We start from the raw sequence: 21,365 nt of genomic DNA, 5'->3' as shown, positions 1-21,365 counted from the left end.
ATTCTGGCTCTCTCCTTTTATGGCTGATTTTTTTCTTCTATTATGATTGCTGTTCCCTACTGTGGAATCTTTCACTGAGTTACAATCCAATAAAATTCCTTTAGGTTTTATGTGAACTTTTTATAAGAAATAGGCACATTTCTAATCAGGCTTGGTGGCTTATGGCTGTAATCCCAGTACTTTGAGAGGCAGAGGTGAGAGGATTGCCTGAGCCCACAGGTTCGAGACCAGCCTGGGCAACTTGGTGAGACCTCATCTCTACAATAAATCAAAAAATTAGCTGGGTGTGGTGATGCACACCTGTAGTTCCAGGTCGAGGCTGCAGTGACCATGAGCATGCCACTGCACTCCAGCCTGGGCAACAGAGTGAGATTCCGACTCAAAAATAAAAAAAGAAAGAAAAGAAATAGGCACATTTTTGCATCTCTTACAAAGTTCTGTTAAAACATTGCCTGTTACATTACTCATTATTCTCTAGATAGAGAGTCACATAATGAAAGCCTTCTAGGACTCAATGTCAAGGGAGATGTTTGTCTCTTCTCATTATATAATATGCTTCCATTGATCAGACAGTGAGAATTATATAACTTGATTGTGCCTTTTGGTTTTAATCCAAATTTAAAATTTAAATATCATCATGATGTTATCTCAAGTTTCTGATATTAGAATGTGAGCTCCGGGAATGCAGAACTGTTTTCCATTTTTGTTCCCTGTTCTCAGGACAGACAGAGGAAAAGTGCTCAAGGTCCCTGAGCTGGAAAAGAGCTTGTGATTGTGTAGCTCAGTTCAAGGCAGCATAGATCAGCAGCCTACCCTCTGAAGCACTCTTGGGAAAGCATACTGTGTTAACTGCTTTTCACTGAACAACAGGTATAGTCTCAATGCAGAATTAGCTTGCCACTTTATAAAATCATTTCTTTCTTTCTTTTTTTTTTTTTTTTCGGGTTCCACAAAGGCTTTATTGGGGCCGGGAGGTTCAGTCCTTCTTGGCCGCCGCCTTCCTCGTGGCGGCCAGCACGTTGCTCAGGTCCTCGCGCTTCCTCTTGGTGAGGATATGCCTCCCCACCCGTTTCTTTTCTTTTATTTTCTTTTCTTTTTTTGGGGGGGGGGGTTGGAGTCTCACTCTTGCCCAGACCGGAGTGCAGTGACCGCTCCCGGCCACCACAGCCTCGACTTGCTGGGCTCCGCGATCCTTCCGCCTCAGCCTTCCAAGTAGCTGGAACTGCAGGCGCGCGCTACCACGCCCGGCTGCTTTTTTGATTTATTGTAGAGATGAGGGCTCACCAAGTTGCCCAGGCGGGTCTCGAACCCGCGGGCTCGGCAATCCACTCACCTCAACCTCCCAAGGGCGGGATTACAGGGTGAGCCATCGAGCCCGGCTCCCCATCCGTTTCTTGATGAACTTGAACTCCCGCTTGTCCTTGGAGACCTTGAGCAGCTCCATGGCATGCCGCTCGTAGGGGGCGAAGCCGTCCACCTCCCGGATCATGTCCCGCACAAACTTGGTGTGCTTGGTCAGGCGACCGCGGCGGTGGCTGTGCCTCCGCTTGCTCACGTTCTTGGTCACCTTGTGACCCTTATTGAGGCCCGCGGCCATGGGGTAGCGCAAGGCCATGGCTGCTGCTTTCCAATAGCTGCCGCGTTGGAAGGTAAAATCATTTCTTACTGGGTTTTATGCCGCTCCCAAATACATGAAACAAAGACTTGGAGTAAAGAGGAAATAGATGATTTCCCACTTTGTGGTGACTCTGTGGCATTTGTGTGGAATGTGGCTGACACAGAGCATTATTCCATCTCAAATAGTTATCCTTCTGGAGAATTAATCTGGAGAAGATCTCAAACAAGGTGCCTGAAAAAAAAATGCACATATCATCCTGAAATCCACCCTGAATGGACTGTGTGCCCCTTCAACCTGCCACGTGGATCCTGGCCCAAGCCTCAGCTCTGCCCCTGCCCTTTGACTCTCAGCAAAGACTTTTTGGTTTTTTTTGGATTATGAATCGCACTGTCACCCAGGCTGGAGTGCAGTGGCATGCTCATGGCTACCTCAGCCTTGACCTGCAAAGCTCAGGCCATCCTTCCGTCTTAGGCTTCCAAGTAGCCGGAATTACAGGCTCATGCCATTTGGTTTGGTTTACTGTAGAGATGAGTTCTCACCAAGTTGCCCACGTTGGTCTTGAACCCCCAGTCTCAGGCAACCCTCTCACCTCCACCTCCCAAAGTGATTATAGAAGTGAGCCACCGCACTCGACTGTTAACTAAAATGTGTAACTCAATGAACTATTCCATACTGGGACCTGCCCAATAATAATAACCCACACCATAATCCCAACTTTCATCCTAAACACTACTAACATTCTCAGGTTTAATTTCCAAAAACAAAAATCAAAAACCCACAAAGGATATATAATGGATATATGAAATGCAAAGAGAAGGTATATAAGACATCTTAGACGTCCAAACAGACTGAAAACTTCAATTTAGTTCAAAATACACTTATTGCCAGGTGCAGTGGTTCACACCTGTAATCCCAGCATTTTGGGAGGCTGAGGCGGGGGATTGCTTAAGGCCAGGAATTCAAGACCAACCTGGGCAACAAAGTAAAGTCTTGTCTCTACAAAAAAATAGAAAAATTAGCCAGATGTGGTCTAAGCTACTCAGGAGGTTGAGGTAGGAGGATTGCTTGAGCCCAGGAGTTTGAGGCTGCAATGAGCCGTAATTGTTCCACTGCACTCCAGCCTGGGCAACACAGTGAGACTCTGACTCAAAAAAACAAAAAACCCAAAATACACTCATTGAGTCCTTATTCTTTTTTTTTTTTTTTTTTTTTACTTACTCCATCACCCAGGCTGGAGTGCAGTGGCATGCTCATGGCCACCCCAGCATTAACCTGCTGGGCTCAGGCAATCCTTCCGCTTCAGCCTTCCATGTAACTGAAACTACAGGCACGCGCTACCACACCCGGCTAATTTTTTTTAAATATATTTATTGTAGAGATGAGATCTCACCAAATTGCCCAAGCAGTTCTCAAACCTGTGAGCTCAGGCAATCCCCTCTCCATGGGCTCCCACAGTACTGGGATTACAGGCTTGAGCCACTGAGCCCGATTGAGTCCTTATTCTTTACAAGACACTGCCAGGCCTAGGGGAACACAAACATTAACAAGACTCATAGAAGCTTGTTATCAAAAAGTTTACAGGCCAGTTCAACTGTTACCCAAGTAAATATAATGCAGGAAGAGTGCAGTGCACCCACTGGTGAGGTGTCATCCAGAGGGGTTGGAGGTACAGGGGAGGGAGGAGTCACTTCTGGTTTGAGGTCTCTCAGAAGGTGTCATGGGAGAAGCTAGGTCTGAACTGAACTACTGAAGTTCACTCCACATGGAAGGAAGTGAGGGTAAACGAAAATATAGGGATAGAAAGCCTTGGGTGAGTTTCCTCAAGTGGCTAGAGTTGCTGGAGACACAGTGAGCCACAGAAAGCAATGCCCACGAGCTATGTCCTTCAGTGGACAGGAGGCCTTTCTACGATCAGGAGAAGGAAGTCCCTGCTCCCTGACCTGCACACTCCTGGAGCAAGCCTTTCGTAGTGGGGACCCTGGTCCAGAGACAGCAAGCATGAAACACTGCTGACTGCTTCTGGTTTTTTTAGTCTGGAGAGAATGAGAAGCCAGGATTCTGCCTTGAAGGGGATGGGGTTTGGGAATAGTCCAAAGTTCTAGAAGGGCAGAACGGGGCCAGAAACAAAGATGGGGCCCAGTGCTCAGGTCACTCTAGCCACCCATTCCTGATTTCCTCTCCTTTGTCAATCTGATTGCCTTCCCAGCAGTCTGTGCAGCAAGCAGAGGCCTAGGACAGACAATTCTGGGAAAACTTTTGCTCTCCTGATAAAAATGGACATTTCTGACACTGTTTTCTCCTCCATCTTCTCCTCCTCCTCCTTCTCCCAGTGTCTGGAGCTAAAGCAGCTATTTTGAAACAAGGGAAAAGCCAAGAAAGTTGCAGTGATGCCTGAACTGAGATGGCTGAGCCTCAAAACAAATACCCCCAACTTCTTGATTTGTGAAAGAGAAACGTGCAATAGTTCCGCTTATCTGTTTTGCTTTCTGCAGTTTTAGTTACCTATAGTCAATTGTGGTCTGAAAATATGAAGATATTTAGAGAGAGAGCGAGAGAGGGCGAGAGAGAGTGAGAGAGAGCGAGAGAGAGCGAGAGAGAGAGAGAGAGGGATCATGTCCTTATAACTTTTTCTGCAATATATTATTATAATTGCTCTATTTTATTATTATCACTTGTTAATCTCTTCTGTGCCTAATTTATAAATTCAACTTTATCATAGGTCTGTAAGCATAAGGAAAAAACATAGTATACATAGGGTATGGTACTATCTATGGTTTCAGGCAACTCCTGGGGGTCTTGGATATATCCCCCCCAATCCCCCCCAATAAAGGGGACTACTATTTTTCCCATGGTTAATCTAGTTTGCTGTTACTTGCTGAAACTTTCCTAATTCTGAGTTTGCTGACCTTGAGGTTCTGGGGATAGAGGAAGAAGGAATCCTCAGGCTCCATCTTATCTTGATCATCTCAGCTTACAGAGACTCAGAGTAACGTACTACCCTATAATAAGGTGGTACTATTGAATGGAGTTTTCCTTATGCCTTTTTTTTTGTTTGAAATTTGTGTGACAGCAAGGTCCAGAGTGATAAAACTCAACAGAGGTCAAAGACAATAGTTGTAGCAAGAGCAAATCAATATACCATTATCTACAATTATCTGAGAACCCAGAGGCATTGATTAATGACATCTGGGAGAATAGAATGGACGTTGGCCTTGCCATTAATTGACAACCAGACAGGGCACACAGTTGATCCATTAATTAAAAGTTTTGTAACCATAGCTCAACTCATGTAATTGTATAAATACATATTATACCTTCATAAATCCTTTACATTGAGTTACTATATAGTAGGGCAAATTGGGAAGAGTGCATTATCTTCCTTCAACTGAAATAAATTTTGTTTCTACTAGGATTATTAACAGAATTCACATTCCACTTTAATGTTATAAACTTTTTAAATTGTTTGTTAAAATTTTTTAAAAAATATCTTATGCCATTATGCATTTTAATTAAGTTTGGATATAGAAATTAAAAACCTATATAGAAATTAAAAACCTATATAGAAAATTATGACAACAGCAGTATTCAAATTTAATGCACTGAGTCTTATGCTATGCAATAATCACCAGTCATGTGCAAATTAATTAAAATTAAATAACATCAAAAATTCACTTCCTGTCGGGCTTGGTGGCTCAGCCTGTAATCCCGCGCCTTTGGGAGGCTGAGGTGAGTGGATTTCCTGAGCCCGCGGGTTCGCGACCCGCCTGGGCAACTTGGCGATAAATCAAAAATTATCAATAAATCAAAAATTAGCCGGGTGTGGTAGCGCGCGCCTGTCGTTCCAGCTACTTGGAAAGCTGAGGTGGAAGGATCGCTGGAGCCCAGCAGGTCGAGGCTGCGGTGGCCGGGAGTGGCCACTGCACTCCAGTCTGGGCAACAGAGTGAGACTCCAACTCAAAAAAAAAAAAAAAAAAAATTCACTTCCTGACCGGGTGCTGTGGCTCAAGCCTATAATCCCAGCACTTTGGGAGGCCGAGGTGAGAGGATTGCCTGAGTCCAGGGGTTCAATACCAACCTGGACAACTTGCTGAGACCTCTTCTCTACAATATATCCAAAAAATTAGCCAGGCATGGTAGCACATGCCTGTAGGTCCGGCTACTTGGAGGCTGAAGCAGAAGGAGGGCCTAAGCCCAGCAGGTCCATGCTGGGGTAGTCGTGAGTGTGCCACTGCACTCCAGTTTGGGCGACAGAGTCAGACTCTGACTCAAAAAAAAAATGCAATTCCTCGGTTGCACTAGCCATATCTCAAGGGCTCATAAACCACAGGTGACTGGTGGCTACCATGTTGGACAGTACATATACACAACATTTTTATCATTGCAGAAAGTTCTTTTAGAAAGCACTAATCTAGACCACTTGGGTTTATGAGGCTTTCTATTTATTTATTTAGAACAAATATTTTATTTTATTTTATTTTTTGATTCAGAGTCTCATTCTGTTGTCCAGGCTGGAGTGCAGTAGCACGCTTACAGTCACCACAGCCTTGACCTGCTGGACTCAGACAATCTTTCCACGTCAGCCTTCCAAGTAGCTGGAACTACAGGCTTGTGCCACCACACAAGGCTAATTTTTTGATTTATTGTAGAGATGAGGTCTCACCATGTTACCCAGGCTGGTATCGAACCTGTGGACTCAGGTAATCCTCTCACCTCTGCCTCCCAAAGTGCTGGAATTACAGGTGTGAGCCACCATGCCCAGTGGGCTTTTCTTTTAAATATACAGCAAAACTAGAAGGAAGGAGGATAGGAAGAGAGGGAGGAAGGAAGGAAGGACAGCAACTGAAAGATAGGTCAGGTCCAGGTGGTGAGGGAGCTGTGCTATGCGCTATGCTAAAGAGTTGAAACTTTATCCTGAAGCAGAGAGGAAGCCACTGTGATTTTAAGGAGGGAGCTGATGTTATTGAAAATTGCGTTTTAGAAACAACACCAAGCTATGTGAGGTGGCTCATGTCTATAATTCCAGCATTTTGGGAGACCACGGTGGGAGGATTGCTTGAGCCCAAGAGACAAAGACCAGCCTAGGCAACATAGTGAGACTTCCTATCTATAAAAATTTTTTTAAAAATTAGCCAGACCGAGTGTGATGACTCACACCTGTAATCCCAGCAGTTTGGGAGGTGGAGGTGAGAAGATTGCCTGAGCCCAGGGATTCAAGACCAGCCTGGGCAACTTGGTGAGCCTTCATCTTTACAATAAATCAGAAAAATTAGCCAGGTGTGGTGGCATGTGTCTTGTAGTTCCAGTTACTTGGAAGGCTGAGGCAGAAGGATCGCCTGAGCCCAGCAGATTGAAACTGCGGTGAGCTGTAATCATACCCCTGTGGTCCAGCCTGGATGACAGAGTGAGACCCCCCACTTAAAAGAAAAAAAAAGAACATCAGGTCAATAGTATGGAGGATGGGTTGAAGTTGGAGGTGGGTTTGGCCGGGGAGAATGGAGGCAGGAAATTTCTCCACAGGGTTAAGTTCCTCCTGTTTTCCCAAAGGAATCTTATTGAAGAGCTGAAAACTCTTCCTTTGCCCAGCTTCTGAGTTCTATAAAGGCCCAGGATGAGTGAGCCATGTTTGAACACCTTAGAAGTAGGCTAGTCAAATAACTAAGAGAGAACTATTTATGGTAGAAAGTTCTGGGTTCACATCTTGAGTCTTATTAGCTGTTGACCTAGATTTGCTTGTTCACTTTTTCTAAGCACTAATGTACTCCTTTGTGAAAAATAAGGATTATATCTACTTCATAGGGTTGCTCTAAGTATTAAACTACATAATGGAGGTAAAGACATGTAGTATAGAATCTTTTTAGTGCATATGTTTTGTATTCAATATATTTAGGCTGTTTTTACTGCTAGAAACATATTTCCTACATTCATTTTTAAGAGAATTCAGGAAAGAGGGTGTTTTGTTTATTTTTTCAATTTTTTTTGTTTTTTTCAATGAATCTTGACCATCATGTATGTGTGCCTCTCCACTGCACAAAAAGAGTCTTAAGGTTTCAAAGTCCTTTTCCTTTCAGTAAAGGCATAGTGGAAAGATCATGAATTTTAGAGTCATAACAGTTAGTATCAAATATCTTATCTACCAGCAATCAAAAAAATCAACACAGACCCAGGCAATGTTCTAAGTTGTTTTTTTGTTTGTTTTTTTTTGAGTCGGAGTCTCACTCTGTCATCCAGGCTGGAGTGCAGTGGCACACTTACAGCCACCACAGCCTTGACCTGCTGGGCTCAGGTGATCCTGCCACTTCAGCCTTCCATGTCTTCAGTCTTCTAAATAACTGGAACCACAGGAACATGGCACCATACCCGGCTAAATTTTTGATTTATTGTAGAGACAAGGTCTCTCCAAGTTACCCAGTCTGCTCTAGAACCCCAGGACTCAGGCAATCCTCTCGCCTCTGCCTCCCAAAGTGCTGGGATTACAGGCATGAGGCACTGTACCCGGCAAGTTTTTAACATATGATCCTGAAAACCAAAACAATCCTAGGAGATGAATCCTATTATGATATATATATTTTTAATAGATGAGAAATCCAAGGCACAGAGACATATACAACCTGCTCAAGGTTGGATAGTGTTGGGATTTGTGCTCAGGCAGTCTGGTTCCAGATCCTGGGTGTTTGTGCTACTATAGATCTAACAGACTTCTGAAATTAGGGAAGGAATGAGGGAGAGAGAGGAATGTTTAGTGTTAGGGTACGAATGGACAGGGTGAGGGTGGAGAGGCGAGGGGAGGCGTGCAGCACTGCCGGGGCTGGCAAACCAGAGGTGCGCATGCTGGGAATCCAGAGATCTGAGTAGATTGCAAAGAATTGCGACACACAGAGGTGAGAGGAAAAGATTTATTTAAGAAAAGTTCACCCCCCAAAGACAGAGAGTGGGCCTACACTCTAGGTAGTCATAGCCCCCGGGGTCCTGGCTTAAATCCTTTTCTTGAAGATGTTGCACGTGACTGCTGTGACCGCTGTGACTTCCTTATCAACCATCTGTGGATGTCTCAGAGAACCTGCAACACAGAGACCCATTAATGTTCGCCCACATTATCATAGCCCCTAGAGAAGGGCGTGACAAGGATTCTAACTCTCCTGCACCTTCCCAAACGACATTCCTTAGACCTAATGGGTGTACCTCCCCTTATCTCCTAGGCATTCCCAGTGGGTAGCTTCGGGGAATCCTTGGCTTCCCTGTAGATAGTGCCCAATTTACTGGAAGATCGAATCCCCACCTGCTCTCCCTCTGAGCGGTTATAACTTTTGTAATTACAAGTTTCATGACTTTTACAGTCCTTGCCCAATGCATGAAGTCTAAGGCCTTGTAAATTCTCTTTACTCTAGGCAAACTTGATTGCCACTATGAGATACCTCTGATACCTGAAAGTTCGTTTCTGAAAAGACAAAGTCGGTAAAGTTAATTATACCTAAAGTGTGCATTTCTCCAAAAGCATAGCTTCTACTTTCTCATCATTGTGACAGGGTTTAAGAACAAGATGAAAAATGGCTTCCCATTCTTGGTCTGTCCTTTCATTTAGAATTAGCAGAGAAGATGTGTCAAGAAGAACCCTGAGGAACATCAATATTAAGGGACAAGCAAAGGAGGAGTCCTTTACGATGGAGATGAGAAGGAAAAGCCAGGAAGTGGGAGAAATACCAGGAGAATGTGATATTTCAGGAGAGAGGCATTTCAAGGGGCAAATGGTGTCCAATGCTATGGAAACCTCAGCAAAGTGAGATCTGAAAAGTGTCCATTTTGAATGTAGTAGCAAGGAGGTTAGTGACCTTGAAGAGAACTGTTTCAGTAAATTGGTAAGGGCAAAGCCGGGCTCGGTGGCTCAGCCTGTAATCCCGCGCCTTTGGGAGGCTGAGGTGAGTGGATTGCCTGAGCCCACGGGTTCGAGACCCACCTGGGCAGCAAGACCTCATCTCTACAATAAATCAAAAAATCAGCCGGACGTGGTAGCGCATGCCTGTAATTCCGGCTACTTGGAAGGCTGAGGCGGAAGGATTGCTGGAGCCCAGCAGGTCGAGGCTGCGGTGGCCGGGAGCGGCCACTGCATTCCAGTCTGGGCGACTGAGTGAGACTTCAACTCAAAAAAAAAAAAATTGGTAAGGGCAATAGTGCAGCGGCTGAGGATTGAAGGTGGGGTAAGAATGTGAGGCGACAAAGAATGTCTCCCTGTTCAGGAAGAAGAGAGCTCTGGAGAGATGTATGGAGTAAAGATTTATTTAATTGATTTACTTTAACAATGTAAGAAATTTGAGAATATTTAAATGCTAATGGAAAGAATTCAGGATAAAATGGGAGGCTGTGAAAACAAGAGAGGGAATTATCTATTAAAAGAGTCTTTGAAAAGCTTGGGGGGGGGGCAGATCCAGAACACAGGAGGAGGAGGGAGTTTTTTCTTTGTGAGACAAAGTAGCAAACATAAGAAGCCATGTTTGCTCATTCTGCTTGCCAGCATAATTTCACAAAGGCCCTGACTCTGTGTCATCATGCAACTCTCCAGGAAGATGCTTCGAAGACAAGACAGGACAGAGTCCACATCCCCCATGTCTCTTGTCTGAGTCACTATATCCATTACAAGATAAATGACCCTACTTCTTGCTTTTCCCTATACATGAGATAACCTGCGACAGGGCTAGTGATTCTGCTTCCACAGTCTCTAGCCAAATGCACTTTAGTACTCTATAATCAGATGTGGTCTTACACCTAAACTTTGATGTGATTTTGCATGTACTGAACATAAGCAAGGGGTTGGAACACTGTTCCTGAACTATAAGCTTGGGTCTAAAGTTCCCAGTAAGACTTCTGAATAAGACTAACTTTTATTCTTTAAAAGTTTGATTTTTTTTCTTTAGTCAACAGTAACAAGGAAGAAGAGAGGAATCAGAAGGTAGATAAGATATTAGATTGGTAGTGGGAAATGGAGGGAATTCTTGATAACGTTTGCTCTTCCAAGTAGGAGGCCTTGCCACTGTTTGAGAGTGTGGGAGACAGTAGCACCGGAGTTCAGAGAACAGAGAAGGTTTAAAACAGACCCAGTGGAGTTGGAGATTGAAAGGAGGATACAGAAGAGATTCCAGGCAATGTATGTGGGCCCATTCATTTGTGGTACCAACCTGCACAGCTGAGTGTTTTCTTGAGCTAGGTGGTAGGTGTGGAGAAGGCCTAGAGGTCTACAGTTGGGTTTTCTTTTTTCTTTTTCTGAGTCAGAGTCTCACTCTGTCACTCAGGCTGGAGTGCGTGGCACGCTCAGGGCCACCGCAGCCTCAACCTGCTGGACGCAGGCAATCCTTCTGCCTCAGTCTTCCAAGTAGCTGGAACCATAGGTGTGTGCCACCATGCCCGGCTTTTTTATTTATTTATTTTAGAGATGCAGTCTCACCAAGTTGTCCAGGCTGGTCTTGAATCCCTAGCCTCAGGCAATCCTCTCGCCTCTGCCTCCTAAAGTGCTGGGATTACAGGCGTGAGCCACCTTGCCTGGCTCACTTGGGGTTTTGACAGGTGGACCCAATGAAAGACAATGGGGGTTACAGATGTGGATAAATGATGGACAGTGCATTGAGTCTAACCAAGCATCCAGGAGAAAGCAGATGAAAGCCCAAGAGAGGGTAAAAGGGTTCAGGAATTTTAAACTCTAATTAAATTTTGTCCTCTCTTTCTACCCATGTAGACCATGTAGAAAGAGACTGAGGCATTAAGGAACTGAGGCTCTCAGTTCAACATTCTTGAGGAACTGAATCCTGCCAACAACTATGAGTGAGCTTGGAAACAGATCTACCTTCCGTCAGAGGAGGGACCTTGAGATGAGACCACTACCCAATTCCCCAATCTCCCTTGACATCTTGATTGCAGCTTTGTGAGAGACCCGGAGGAAAAGGTCCTCAGCCAAGCCATGTCCAGATTCCTGACCCACAGAAACCGTGAGATACTCATTGCTTTAATACTTAAGTTTTGGGGTAAATTGTTATGCAATTAATAGAAGATACAAGATAATAAACTGAGTGCAGCAATTATGAGGGCAGCAATTATGATCAAGGAATAAGGTGTTTGAGTTTATCATCTGGTAAACTAAAAATAAAGTTCTAACTTCTCCCCCTCTCCCCAGATGAATGGTCCCCTCTTGGCCACAAGGGAAAGGGAGGTTGGTTACACCTCACTTTTGTAGTTTAGAGGCAACCGACCAGCATTAATATTAAAATAGAGATCAAAAGACTGACAGAACAGACTCTCAGTGGCAATAAGACACCAAATTATAAACTTAACCCGGGCAAGGGTTAAGTCACAGACCCCTATACTTACTATGTTCTAACTGCCACAAAGTTTTTCTTTTTCTATAGCAGCTAAGCAAGCACGGGCCTCCAGATAAGCAATATTAAAACAATTGTAGCCTGGGTGTGTTGGGTCATGCCTATAATCCCAGCACTTTGGGAGGCCAAGTGGGGAAGAATCGCTTGAGTCTAGGAGTTTGAGACTAGCCTGGGCAACATAGTGAGACCTTATCTCACAAAAAAAAAATTTAAAAATTAGCCAGGCATCATGGCACATGCCTGTAGTCCAGTTACAAAGGAGGATGAGGCAGAAGGATCACCAGAGCCCAAGAGGTCAAGGATACTGTGAACTGTGATTGTGCCACTGCACTCCAGCATGGGTGATAGCGTGAGACCCCAACTCAAAACAAAACAAAATAATTGTAGCTCACCATTAGACACTGAAAAACTGACCCCCTGTGCCACAAGCCATACCTACAGCTTTGATTGGACAAGAGATTGATTTCAGTAATTTTCTTCTGATCAGACCACTGACCATGGACTGGTTCTTCCTCGTTTACAGAGGCTGTGCATTTGAGTGCCTTTGTGTCCTGAAAGCCCTTTTGACATACAGGGCCAAATTGTAGTATACTTAAATATTAAGTCTATATCCCATGGTGAACATGGGTTGTAACATGTATGTTTGTTGAATATGCATGTCTCAGAACTACCTTCATGAATATTCATAGTTCTTCCTGTAACCTGTTGAATGATATCTTTAGTCAACCCTTCTTCCTTCAGAGTGCCTGTCTCTGGTCTTTGCCTAGGCTATGCTCGCGTCCCAGCTTGCAGGCTGTAACCCTTTACAAGAAAGAAAGGCTCCTTTTGTAGATTTTTAGATTGTGTGATTTTTTTAGTTAACAGATCTCAGTCATGAAGTTATAATGCTTTATCTGTCCTGGATAATGTGGCTAACCTGGTGCAGAAGTCCAATTTACTGAAGGTCAGGTTAGGGAGCTGAGAGGCCAGGGTGTCAGATAAGTCACTTCATAAATATTGAAGTATTTCAGGATCACTGGATGGAGAAGGGTATGCACCAGGTGTTAACAGCGTCAATGAATGACAAGGTAGCAGTTGGGGCACGGTAGACAACAATGTCAACTAAATGGAGAGTAGTATAACCAGATGGAATCAGCTTTCAGGAATTTTTTTTCTTTTTTTGAAGAGGGGGAACAAATTCATGGCATGGAAGGAGTGCTACGGATCTAGGTGATGCAAACCCCAAAACTTGACCCTAGGACATGTGAGCATGGGAGAATAAACAAACCACCTCGTTTTATTTTGTTTTTTATATTTTATTTTAAAGATGTAGGGTACAATTCAGGATTAGTGGTCATTGTACAGGTAAAGTTTGGGTCTCCCTTTGATCCCCACTTTGCCTGGTTTGAGATCAGGTACCCTTAGTGATGTTGTGTTCCCCCCACACACTCCGGCAGTATCCCACTACTGCCAATCCCTTTCTTATAGTATTATGGTAAATGTTCAGAGTCCGATTATGAGTGAGAACATGTAGTATTCTGTTCTTTGTTTCTGTGATACAAACCACCTCTTAAGAGCTGCAGGGGAAGTGGTATCCTTAGCACAGAGCCAGGTTTTAGGATTAAATGACATAACACACGCAAGGTCCTAGGCTCCACATAGTGGGCACTCAACAAACATTAGTTCTCGCTAAACATTCACTCAAATATTTGTAGGCCCTGGCTCTCCCGTCCCTTCCCCTACCTCTTTACTGAAAAAGCTGGGGCTAGGTGAGAGGATCAGGCGGTTAGAAGCGTTTCACAATCGGCCAGGGGCTACCTTTTCCCCGGGAAAAAGCCGAAGAACGACGGTCGTTCTCCCCCGTGTGCAGGGCATCCCTCGAGGAGACACGCTTTCTATCAACAGACATTAGTGGAGCATCCTACCAGTGCCAGACCCCAGCGACACAAACAGGAAACGCACGCTTGACTGCAGGTGGGGCGGGCGGCCGCGATGTGGGTCATGCCCCACATTGGTAGAAGGTTTCATACTGCCGACTTTTCCAAGTTCGCCGCGTACTTTTGGCTAAGGTAAAATGTCGGAAGTCGGTGTGCAGCAGTACGGAGACTCCTCCAGGACTGGCCTGCGTGGCTTCACCCTCCTAGTACGCACTCTCCAGTTCGGCCGCTCCCACCCAGTGTACCGAGGTCCACGTGGACGCCCTTACGACCGCCGGGCGGGACGTGATGGGCGGGGTCGGGCATGAGGGCGCGGCTGGCCCCGCCCCCGGGACTCCCATGGCCCCTCGCGCCCCGCGGCCAGATGCTGACGTGTCCTTTCCTTCCCACTACACCTCCCGACACCACCTACTCCATCTGCCCCGGAAGTCCCGCCCCATATTTCGCCCATCACCGCAAATCAGCTCTTTCAGCGCTTCCTGGAGCTCCCCATCCGTTTGGGCACTAAGGGGCGGGGCTTCGTGAGTCGGGTGTCCATTGGCTTGAGGGCCAGCAGGCTCCGGGCGCTCATTGGCTAGAGGGCGGTGGCGCTCTGGCACGCTTGCGCGTCGAGTAGAACGTGTGGCGGCGGCGGAGATCGCGTCTTCTCTTTCGCTCCCAGTGCCGCTGCTGCTCCTGTGAGCGTCCAGCGCGTCCGTCCCGTCCATCGTCCGCAGCTGGTCGCCAGCCCTTCTCTCGCCTGGCGGCCTCTCGGTGACACCGACATCCACATTGACACCTTCAGCCCGGCCGGCCGCTCCGCTCGCTGCCTTTGCATCTCCACACATGGCCTCCTCCGCGCAGAGCGGCGGCTCCTCCGGGGGACCCCCGGTCCCCACCGTGCAGCGGGGCATCGTCAAGATGGTGAGAACGGGATCCAGGACACCCACCCCTCTGCCCTCCTTCAGGCGCGAATCAGGCGTTGACTCCTCTTCACCTCCCGCCAGCCTGCATGATTTCCCAAAAGCCCTTTCCTCTGTCCCCTTCCTCACTTTTCACCCGTTCTCCGAATCCCCTCCCTAGACGGAACCCGACACGGGCTCCCGCTGGTTCTTGCCTTCCGGACACCCTGGCAGCAGGGGTCACAGTGATTTCTGTGGTCGCGGCAGTCGGATCTCCTTGGCTGTTCACTAGGACAGCTCGATGACTGATTGATTAACGGAGATAATTGGTTGATATGTCCTCCTGTCCCCCTTCTTTCTGTCCATTTTGACATCTGCTGATTAGTTGGCAGTTTTTCGAGATCCTGACATCTGCCCTTCCCTGGAACCCTAGGAGTACTTGGCCGTCGTGAAGCTTTTCTGTTTCTACCGACGCTCGCTCACTTCAGGTTTTCTCGCTTTTTGGTTCTTTTTTCCTGTCTTTGTTCCTCCACCTCTTGTGTTTAGTCTGTAGGCCTGAGAGCACCTGATCGTTGTGTCCTTTGATTTTTAAAGTGGTGGGCTGGTATGAATCTTAGAAATCATCATTGCTTTTCCATCTCTTACAGATAAGGAAACAGGTATAAGAGGGCAAGTGACCTGCCTAAGGTCACATGGTGGCTTGGGTGGGAGCCAAGACAAGAGCCCAAGTGTTCTGATTCCCAGTCCAGGGGTCATAGCGCTATAGATTCTGCTCAATGTTGTATTCGCTCACTTTCAACATTCTCGAACTGACCCTGCAAGGTTCATTTTTAAAACTTACACCTAGATGCATGGTAATTTTGTAATATAAATTCACTTTATCACCTGCCCCCTCTATCATCCTTTCCCCCAGCCCTCCCAAATCTTGGACTTTTAACTTTGTTACCAGATTTTCTGGTTGTGATGACTGTAAACTTTTAGGTTTAGTTTCAGACTGCAATTCTGTCTTTTCCATCTGGAACAGCATGTATTGTTTATACTTTCTCTCAAAGCTCCACAGTGTTTACTGTTGTAGAAAGTTTTAAAAATTTCTATTTTGTTGTCCCATTGTCTTTCACAGGATTAAAATGTCCTGCAGCTTGTCTGTGTGTAAATTTATTTCAAGATTTGTCCCCTCAATTCCCATGTGTTCATTTCTTAGGTAATATTCTGCCACCATCTGAGCTGCTTGGGATTTTCAATGTTTCCTTTTCCCTTTATTTATACATAACAGAGTCAGAATTTATCAAAAACTGAATGAAAAGGGAATTTCCAGAGTTCACATATTTTTCCCTCTCTGGTCCATGAAAGGATTATTTTGAAGTGGCTCCTCTTTCATTAGCTTTTTCATTTCAACTGATTTTCATTTCACCATAGGAACAGAGCATCACCTGTCTGGTGTTGAAATTGGCAGCGCTAAGTAGATCTTTCTGAGGTTTTTCCTTGCTGAGACTTGAATTGTTCTTAAAGGCCCCTCTCATTTGTGTCTGGGGGAAGAATGGGACCGAAGATATTTTTGCTTCCAACAGTACTTAAGGCTTCCAGGGCATCCGGATTCTCTGAGTTGACTGCCCACAAATTACTCCCATGGACACTGAATATCAACCATTGCTTGTTTATTGTCATGTCTTGTGCTAGGTATTCTGCTTATATGGTCTCATTTATAATACATAGCAAGTAGATACAATTATTGGTGACATTTTACAGATGTGTAATTTGAGGTTTAGAAAGAATGGTTTACTCAAGGACAGGTACTTTGTATTGGTAATAAGAGGCAGAGCTGAGCCTTGAACCCAGGTCTGTCTGCCAGAGCACATGTTCTTCAACATCACACCACCATGCCTCTGACTCCAGGACTCCAGGGTATTACTTTATATCACGGAGGGCAGGGCTGGTGATGCGTAGCCACAAACTGCAGGAAAGTGAAGCTGACTGTAATTGAGAAAAGATTAGATGTTACTCCTTGTCTTGTCTGTAAGCTGCTATTGTGGTAAGTGACTTCATTTGGTGCTTATGGTCTTTGTGTGCATAGAAGTGTGGTATGGAAGATAGCTGAGTCTGGGAGCATTTAAGATTCAGTGATTTGATCAGTCTATACTGAGTATAGATTGGCTGCATTCTCTGACCACACTACAGGGGATGGGTGAGTGAGTTACAGGCAGGGATTAGAGGCGGGAAGCTGAGTGAACTGCAGGGCGACAGGCAGATTTGTGCCCGGCTCAGAAGCCTTGTCTGGAACGAAAAATTGACCACTGGCAAATTGCTCTGTGGGAAGCTCTTCTGCTAAGCAAAGTTGTATTTCCTGGAGAGTAATCGTTTCCAATGGTACTAGGAACTGCTTTGTAAGAACTCTGCAAAGGAAGATGGAGCTCTGTGACAGATGAAAGTGAGAAGGAAATAGTTTGATTTATAGGAAAACAGGAGACACAACTTTTCTGCCTTTTGGAAGAGAGGCAGAAACTGGAACACTGACTAATCAGAGATACTTTTCAATGTGAATCTTCTGGATTTTTCTGGACTCAGGCTGAACTGAACTGAAGGTGGAGATTTACTGCAGTGAAGAGGAACAGTCCTACCTCTTTTTTGAATCAAGGTCTCACTCTGTTGCCCAGCTAAAGTTTTGCACAATCAGTGCTTACCCCAGCCGCCAACTCCTGGTCTCAAGCAGTCCTCCTGCATCAGCCTCCTGAGTAGCTGGAACTATAGGTGTGCACTACCATACCTGGCTAATTTTGAGATTTTTTTTTGTAGAGGTGAGATCTCACTATGTTGCCCTGGCTGGTCTCAAATGTCTGACCTCAAGTGATCCCCCCGTCTTCGCCTCCCAAAGTGTGATTATAAGGACCATCTTGACCAGTGGTCCTTCCTCTTTTTTTGGCAAAAGAAAGTGTTGTAAGGCTGTGGAAGGTACAAGTTTCTTCTGGTCTCTGCCTTGCTATCTTACTAAGTCCTGCCTTGCTTTGTTTAAGGTTGAAGAACTTGGGGAAACAAGTTGTAAAACACTGTCACTAGTTTTGAAAAAGTGATGGTGATGGTAGCACCTGTGCCTGCTAGTTAGTGTGGAGGGAAGGGACAGAGTTGGTTCTGGAATGCTTAAGGAGGAAGTGGGCAGTTAGTTGATACAGGCATTTTGGAGCAGTTCTGCTACTGACAAAAGTCTGTGAAGATGATGGAAAAACTGAAGATGGATTTATATTTTTACTTGGGAAGAGACTAGCAAGTGTGGGTGGACAGACTACAACCTGGGTAAGTAAATGTTTTTTATCAAATCAGATCTTATTTTCTCAAAACCTTGAAGGATTCTAACTCTGGCTTTCTTTGAACAATTTGCTAGACCTTTAGCTGTAATGGAATATTGTCAGGCGATGTTAAGTAACTGAGGTAGGAGAAGTCGTGGGCATTTAGTGTAAATTCAGTCGCCACACTTAGTAGCTAATAGAGATGGCTGTTTTCTCTGGTGTTACTAATCTGATTTGCTCTGTTTTGGGAAAAGAGCCCTTTTCTTTGTCTTTTTACCCTTTCTTTTGTAATTTGTTATGTTTGCAAGTCTTTTCAAGCAGGAGCACCTGGGCTGCTTTCCCAGCAGCCGCATGAGTCTTGAATACTTGAACCTTCTGTGCTTATCAGGTACAGCCATGGAAGTAGCATATCTTGTCCTGCTTATGGTGTGGAAGACTGAAGGGAGGACAATGCCAAATCCCAGTTCCCATTTCACTCCACCCTCTTAGCTTAATTGCCTTGAAGGGGAGGGATCATCTGCCGGTCTTCTGTTTTGTATTAAGCACCATGATTCTCACTGGTTCACTAAGGTATCCCATCATCCTTGGGAGGAGATGGCCATAATTTTCTCCTCCTCTTGAACTTGTACTGTCTGGTTGTTATAAAGCAAGATCTAGACTTTTTTGAGTAGCTTAGTGGAAATTTCTTCAGTGTACAGCCTCATTTCCATGCTACCTATAATTTAGTTCATCATAGCTAAATGTTTCTTAGGTTTCTGAACTAAGATGTAAAATAAGCTTTGAAGAGTTCAGTGGAGACAGAGTAGTCTCTTGACCTGCTACTTCCTACATGAACTTAGCTTATGTAGGAAAACCAATGTTCTATGTTACTTAAAATACCCCCATTTTTACTACTCAAAGGAATAAGGTAGCTGAATAACAAACAGTATTTTTAGAAGAGCCATTTGTAATGAAGAAGGTAGTCTTTTGACCTGCTACTTCTTTTTTTTTTTTGAGTTGGAGTCTCACTGTCGCCCAGACTGGAGTGCAGTGGCTGTTCCCGGCCACCGCAGCCTCAACCTGCTGGGGCTCCGTCGATCCTTCCGCCTCAGCCTTCCAAGTAGCCGGAACTACAGGCGTGTGCTACCACGCCTGGCTAATTTTATTTATTGTAGAGATGAGGTCTCGCCTGCCCAGGCGGGTCTCGAACCCGCGGGCTCAGGCAATCCACTCACCTCAGCCTCCCAAAGGCGCGGGATTACAGGCTGAGCCACCGAGCCCGGCTGACCTGATACTTCTTACGTTAGATTAGCTTATGCAGGATGGGAGGCTTTTCCCTGTAGTGTTAAAATTACCTATTTCCCAGCAGGTAAGTGTGGTAGCTTTCAATCAAAATTATATGTAAAGGAGTTTTTACTATATCTTAAAGGTCTACTTTCATTTTTCTGTGAAAAGGAAGCATCCATCTGGCTCTAGTTATGTTAGCTGTGGTGCTGCCATGTAGTAACTAATGAAATAGAATGCTAAGCAGTCATATTTCCTTTCTTTCTTTTTTTTTTTTTTTTTGTGTTGGAGTCTCACTGTGTTGCCCAGACTGGAGTGCAGTGGCACACTCCCAGCCACTGCAGCATTGACCTGCTGGGCTCTGGCGATCCTTCCGCCTCAGCCTTCCAAGTAGCTGGAACTACAGGTGCGCGCTACCACGCCCGGCTAATTTTTTTGATTTATGTAGAGATGAGGTCTCGCCAAGTTGCCCAGGCGGATCTCGAACCCGCGGGCTCAGGCAGTCTGCTCACCTCAGCCTTTCAAAGCATGGGATTACACATTGAGCCATTCATTGAGCCCGGCTTCCTTTCTTTCCTGAACAAATAATTATTGATCATCTGCTGTCTGTCAAGCTCTGTCTGAGTACCGGAGAAACAATTTAAAAAGTAGATCAGACTTCTGGCTTCATGGCTCATAGAGGAGTCAAACAATAAAGAAGTAAGTGAGCATGAAATAAGCATGATCATGTAAGGTGGTGATTTCCGGTAGGGGACTGGGATGGAATGGTTGGGAGTAAGGGGGTGGTGGCTACTTTGAGTAGCGTGTTTAGGGAAGACTTCTCTCAGAAGATGACATTTGCACTGAGATCTGGTGAACATCAAAGAACCATCCTTGAGGGAAGTGTGTTTCTGGTGGAGGGAACAGCAAGCGCCTGGGATTTCCACTGATGATTTATTCTTTAGTGTTTTTTTAGTAGCTCTTCAGTTCCTTCCCATTCAACATCCCACATAAATGGTTTGGGTTTAGCTCCAGTTATTGCGTAATATATATGCTTAAGGGTGATAAAAGGAAAAGGGGTAATGGAGGTAGTTATTGTTCTGGTATCCTGGTGAGATCAATAGCTGACATTAAGCCCATTGAATAAATACTAAGACTGAGAGAATGATTAAAAAAAAAAACCAAAAAATTTACTCCTAGTCATATGCTTCTTATAGCATCAAGACTAAAGTTTTCTGACTTAATATCGGCTAGACCTGCCTGTGTATTCCCAAAGTTGCTATTTTTCTTCCAGTGGAGGGGACGTGGCTAAAAAAATAAGTACCATTTGCAGGCTCAGTAAGAACTAAATATCAGCTAGAACTTGCCAGTGTTTATACTTCTGTTAACATTTTGTTACTCTGGAATTTATTGCTGCTCTGGCCTTTGGCAGTATTTTTTAACCTAGCACGTTTTAGCTAATGGTGTTGGTGAAAAGCAGAGTAGCATGCTTCAGGGCTCAAAACTCATGGTCAGGGAGGAACCAGCTTATGCAGAGTGGTTTATTGACTTGGATGGGTACTTCTGTTGCCTGTGACTAATGCTGGCAAGAGTGGGCAAATGAACAGTGACTACACCCCAATTGACTTGGAGGGTGAAATTTGGGAAACAGGTGAAAATTTTAGTTCACACTTGCAGGCTCAGAAGATAAAATTGACCATGTTTTTGAGTTCAGGTAAGAAAGTTATCTAAGGCCTGTTGTGCAGTCACTTCTCAGCATGGGCTAGCTATCCACCTGACGGGTGTGCTGCTAGCAGGAGCACAGTAGATATCTTGTCTGGTCTTTGGATTTATTTCATTCCTTCAAGAAGAGCATAGCTAAATACTGTAGGAAACTCTGTGTCTTATCAGGGAAGAGGGATGAAATAAAGGGATTAAACTCATACTGGTCTTAGTTAGCTTTTCTGATTTCTTACTGAGAGATGGATAAACACTCAGTTTCTGTTGCTACTTCCTCTCTTGGGAGACTGACATATGTTTTTTGTTTTTACAGCAGAAATTGATGTGGAATCACAGGTTGTGAACATTTGATG

The 21,365-nt window shown here is 45.0% G+C and overlaps 2 protein-coding genes across 2 annotated transcripts in view; one reads left to right on the top strand and one right to left on the bottom strand.

Annotated features, from left to right (window-relative positions):
- Window positions 1-976: 976 nt before the first annotated feature.
- On the bottom strand, window positions 977-1,625 carry LOC103259350 (60S ribosomal protein L36-like). The gene is made up of 2 exons (XM_008057026.2): window positions 1,359-1,625; window positions 977-1,058 (listed from the first exon to the last, which is right to left on the bottom strand). The coding sequence occupies exons 1-2, from the start codon at window positions 1,613-1,615 to the stop codon at window positions 977-979; spliced, it is 339 nt and encodes a 112-aa protein (XP_008055217.1). The 5' UTR covers window positions 1,616-1,625.
- Window positions 1,626-14,260: 12,635 nt separating this feature from the next.
- Window positions 14,261-21,365, top strand: part of SND1 (staphylococcal nuclease and tudor domain containing 1) — a 365,164-nt gene continuing 358,059 nt past the window's right edge. Inside the window, exon 1 of the mRNA XM_021711814.1 lies at window positions 14,261-14,795. Within this exon, the coding sequence (XP_021567489.1) occupies window positions 14,718-14,795 (78 nt within the window). The 5' untranslated portion in view covers window positions 14,261-14,717. The remainder of the gene's footprint in view (window positions 14,796-21,365) is intronic.

Source organism: Carlito syrichta, unplaced genomic scaffold (genome assembly GCF_000164805.1).
Source record: "Carlito syrichta isolate Samal-C Ts95f unplaced genomic scaffold, Tarsius_syrichta-2.0.1 Scaffold302616, whole genome shotgun sequence".
Lineage (NCBI taxonomy): Eukaryota > Metazoa > Chordata > Mammalia > Primates > Tarsiidae > Carlito > Carlito syrichta.
The sequence above is the reverse complement of the archived record's forward strand: the minus strand, read 5'-3'. Positions and strand labels throughout refer to the sequence as shown.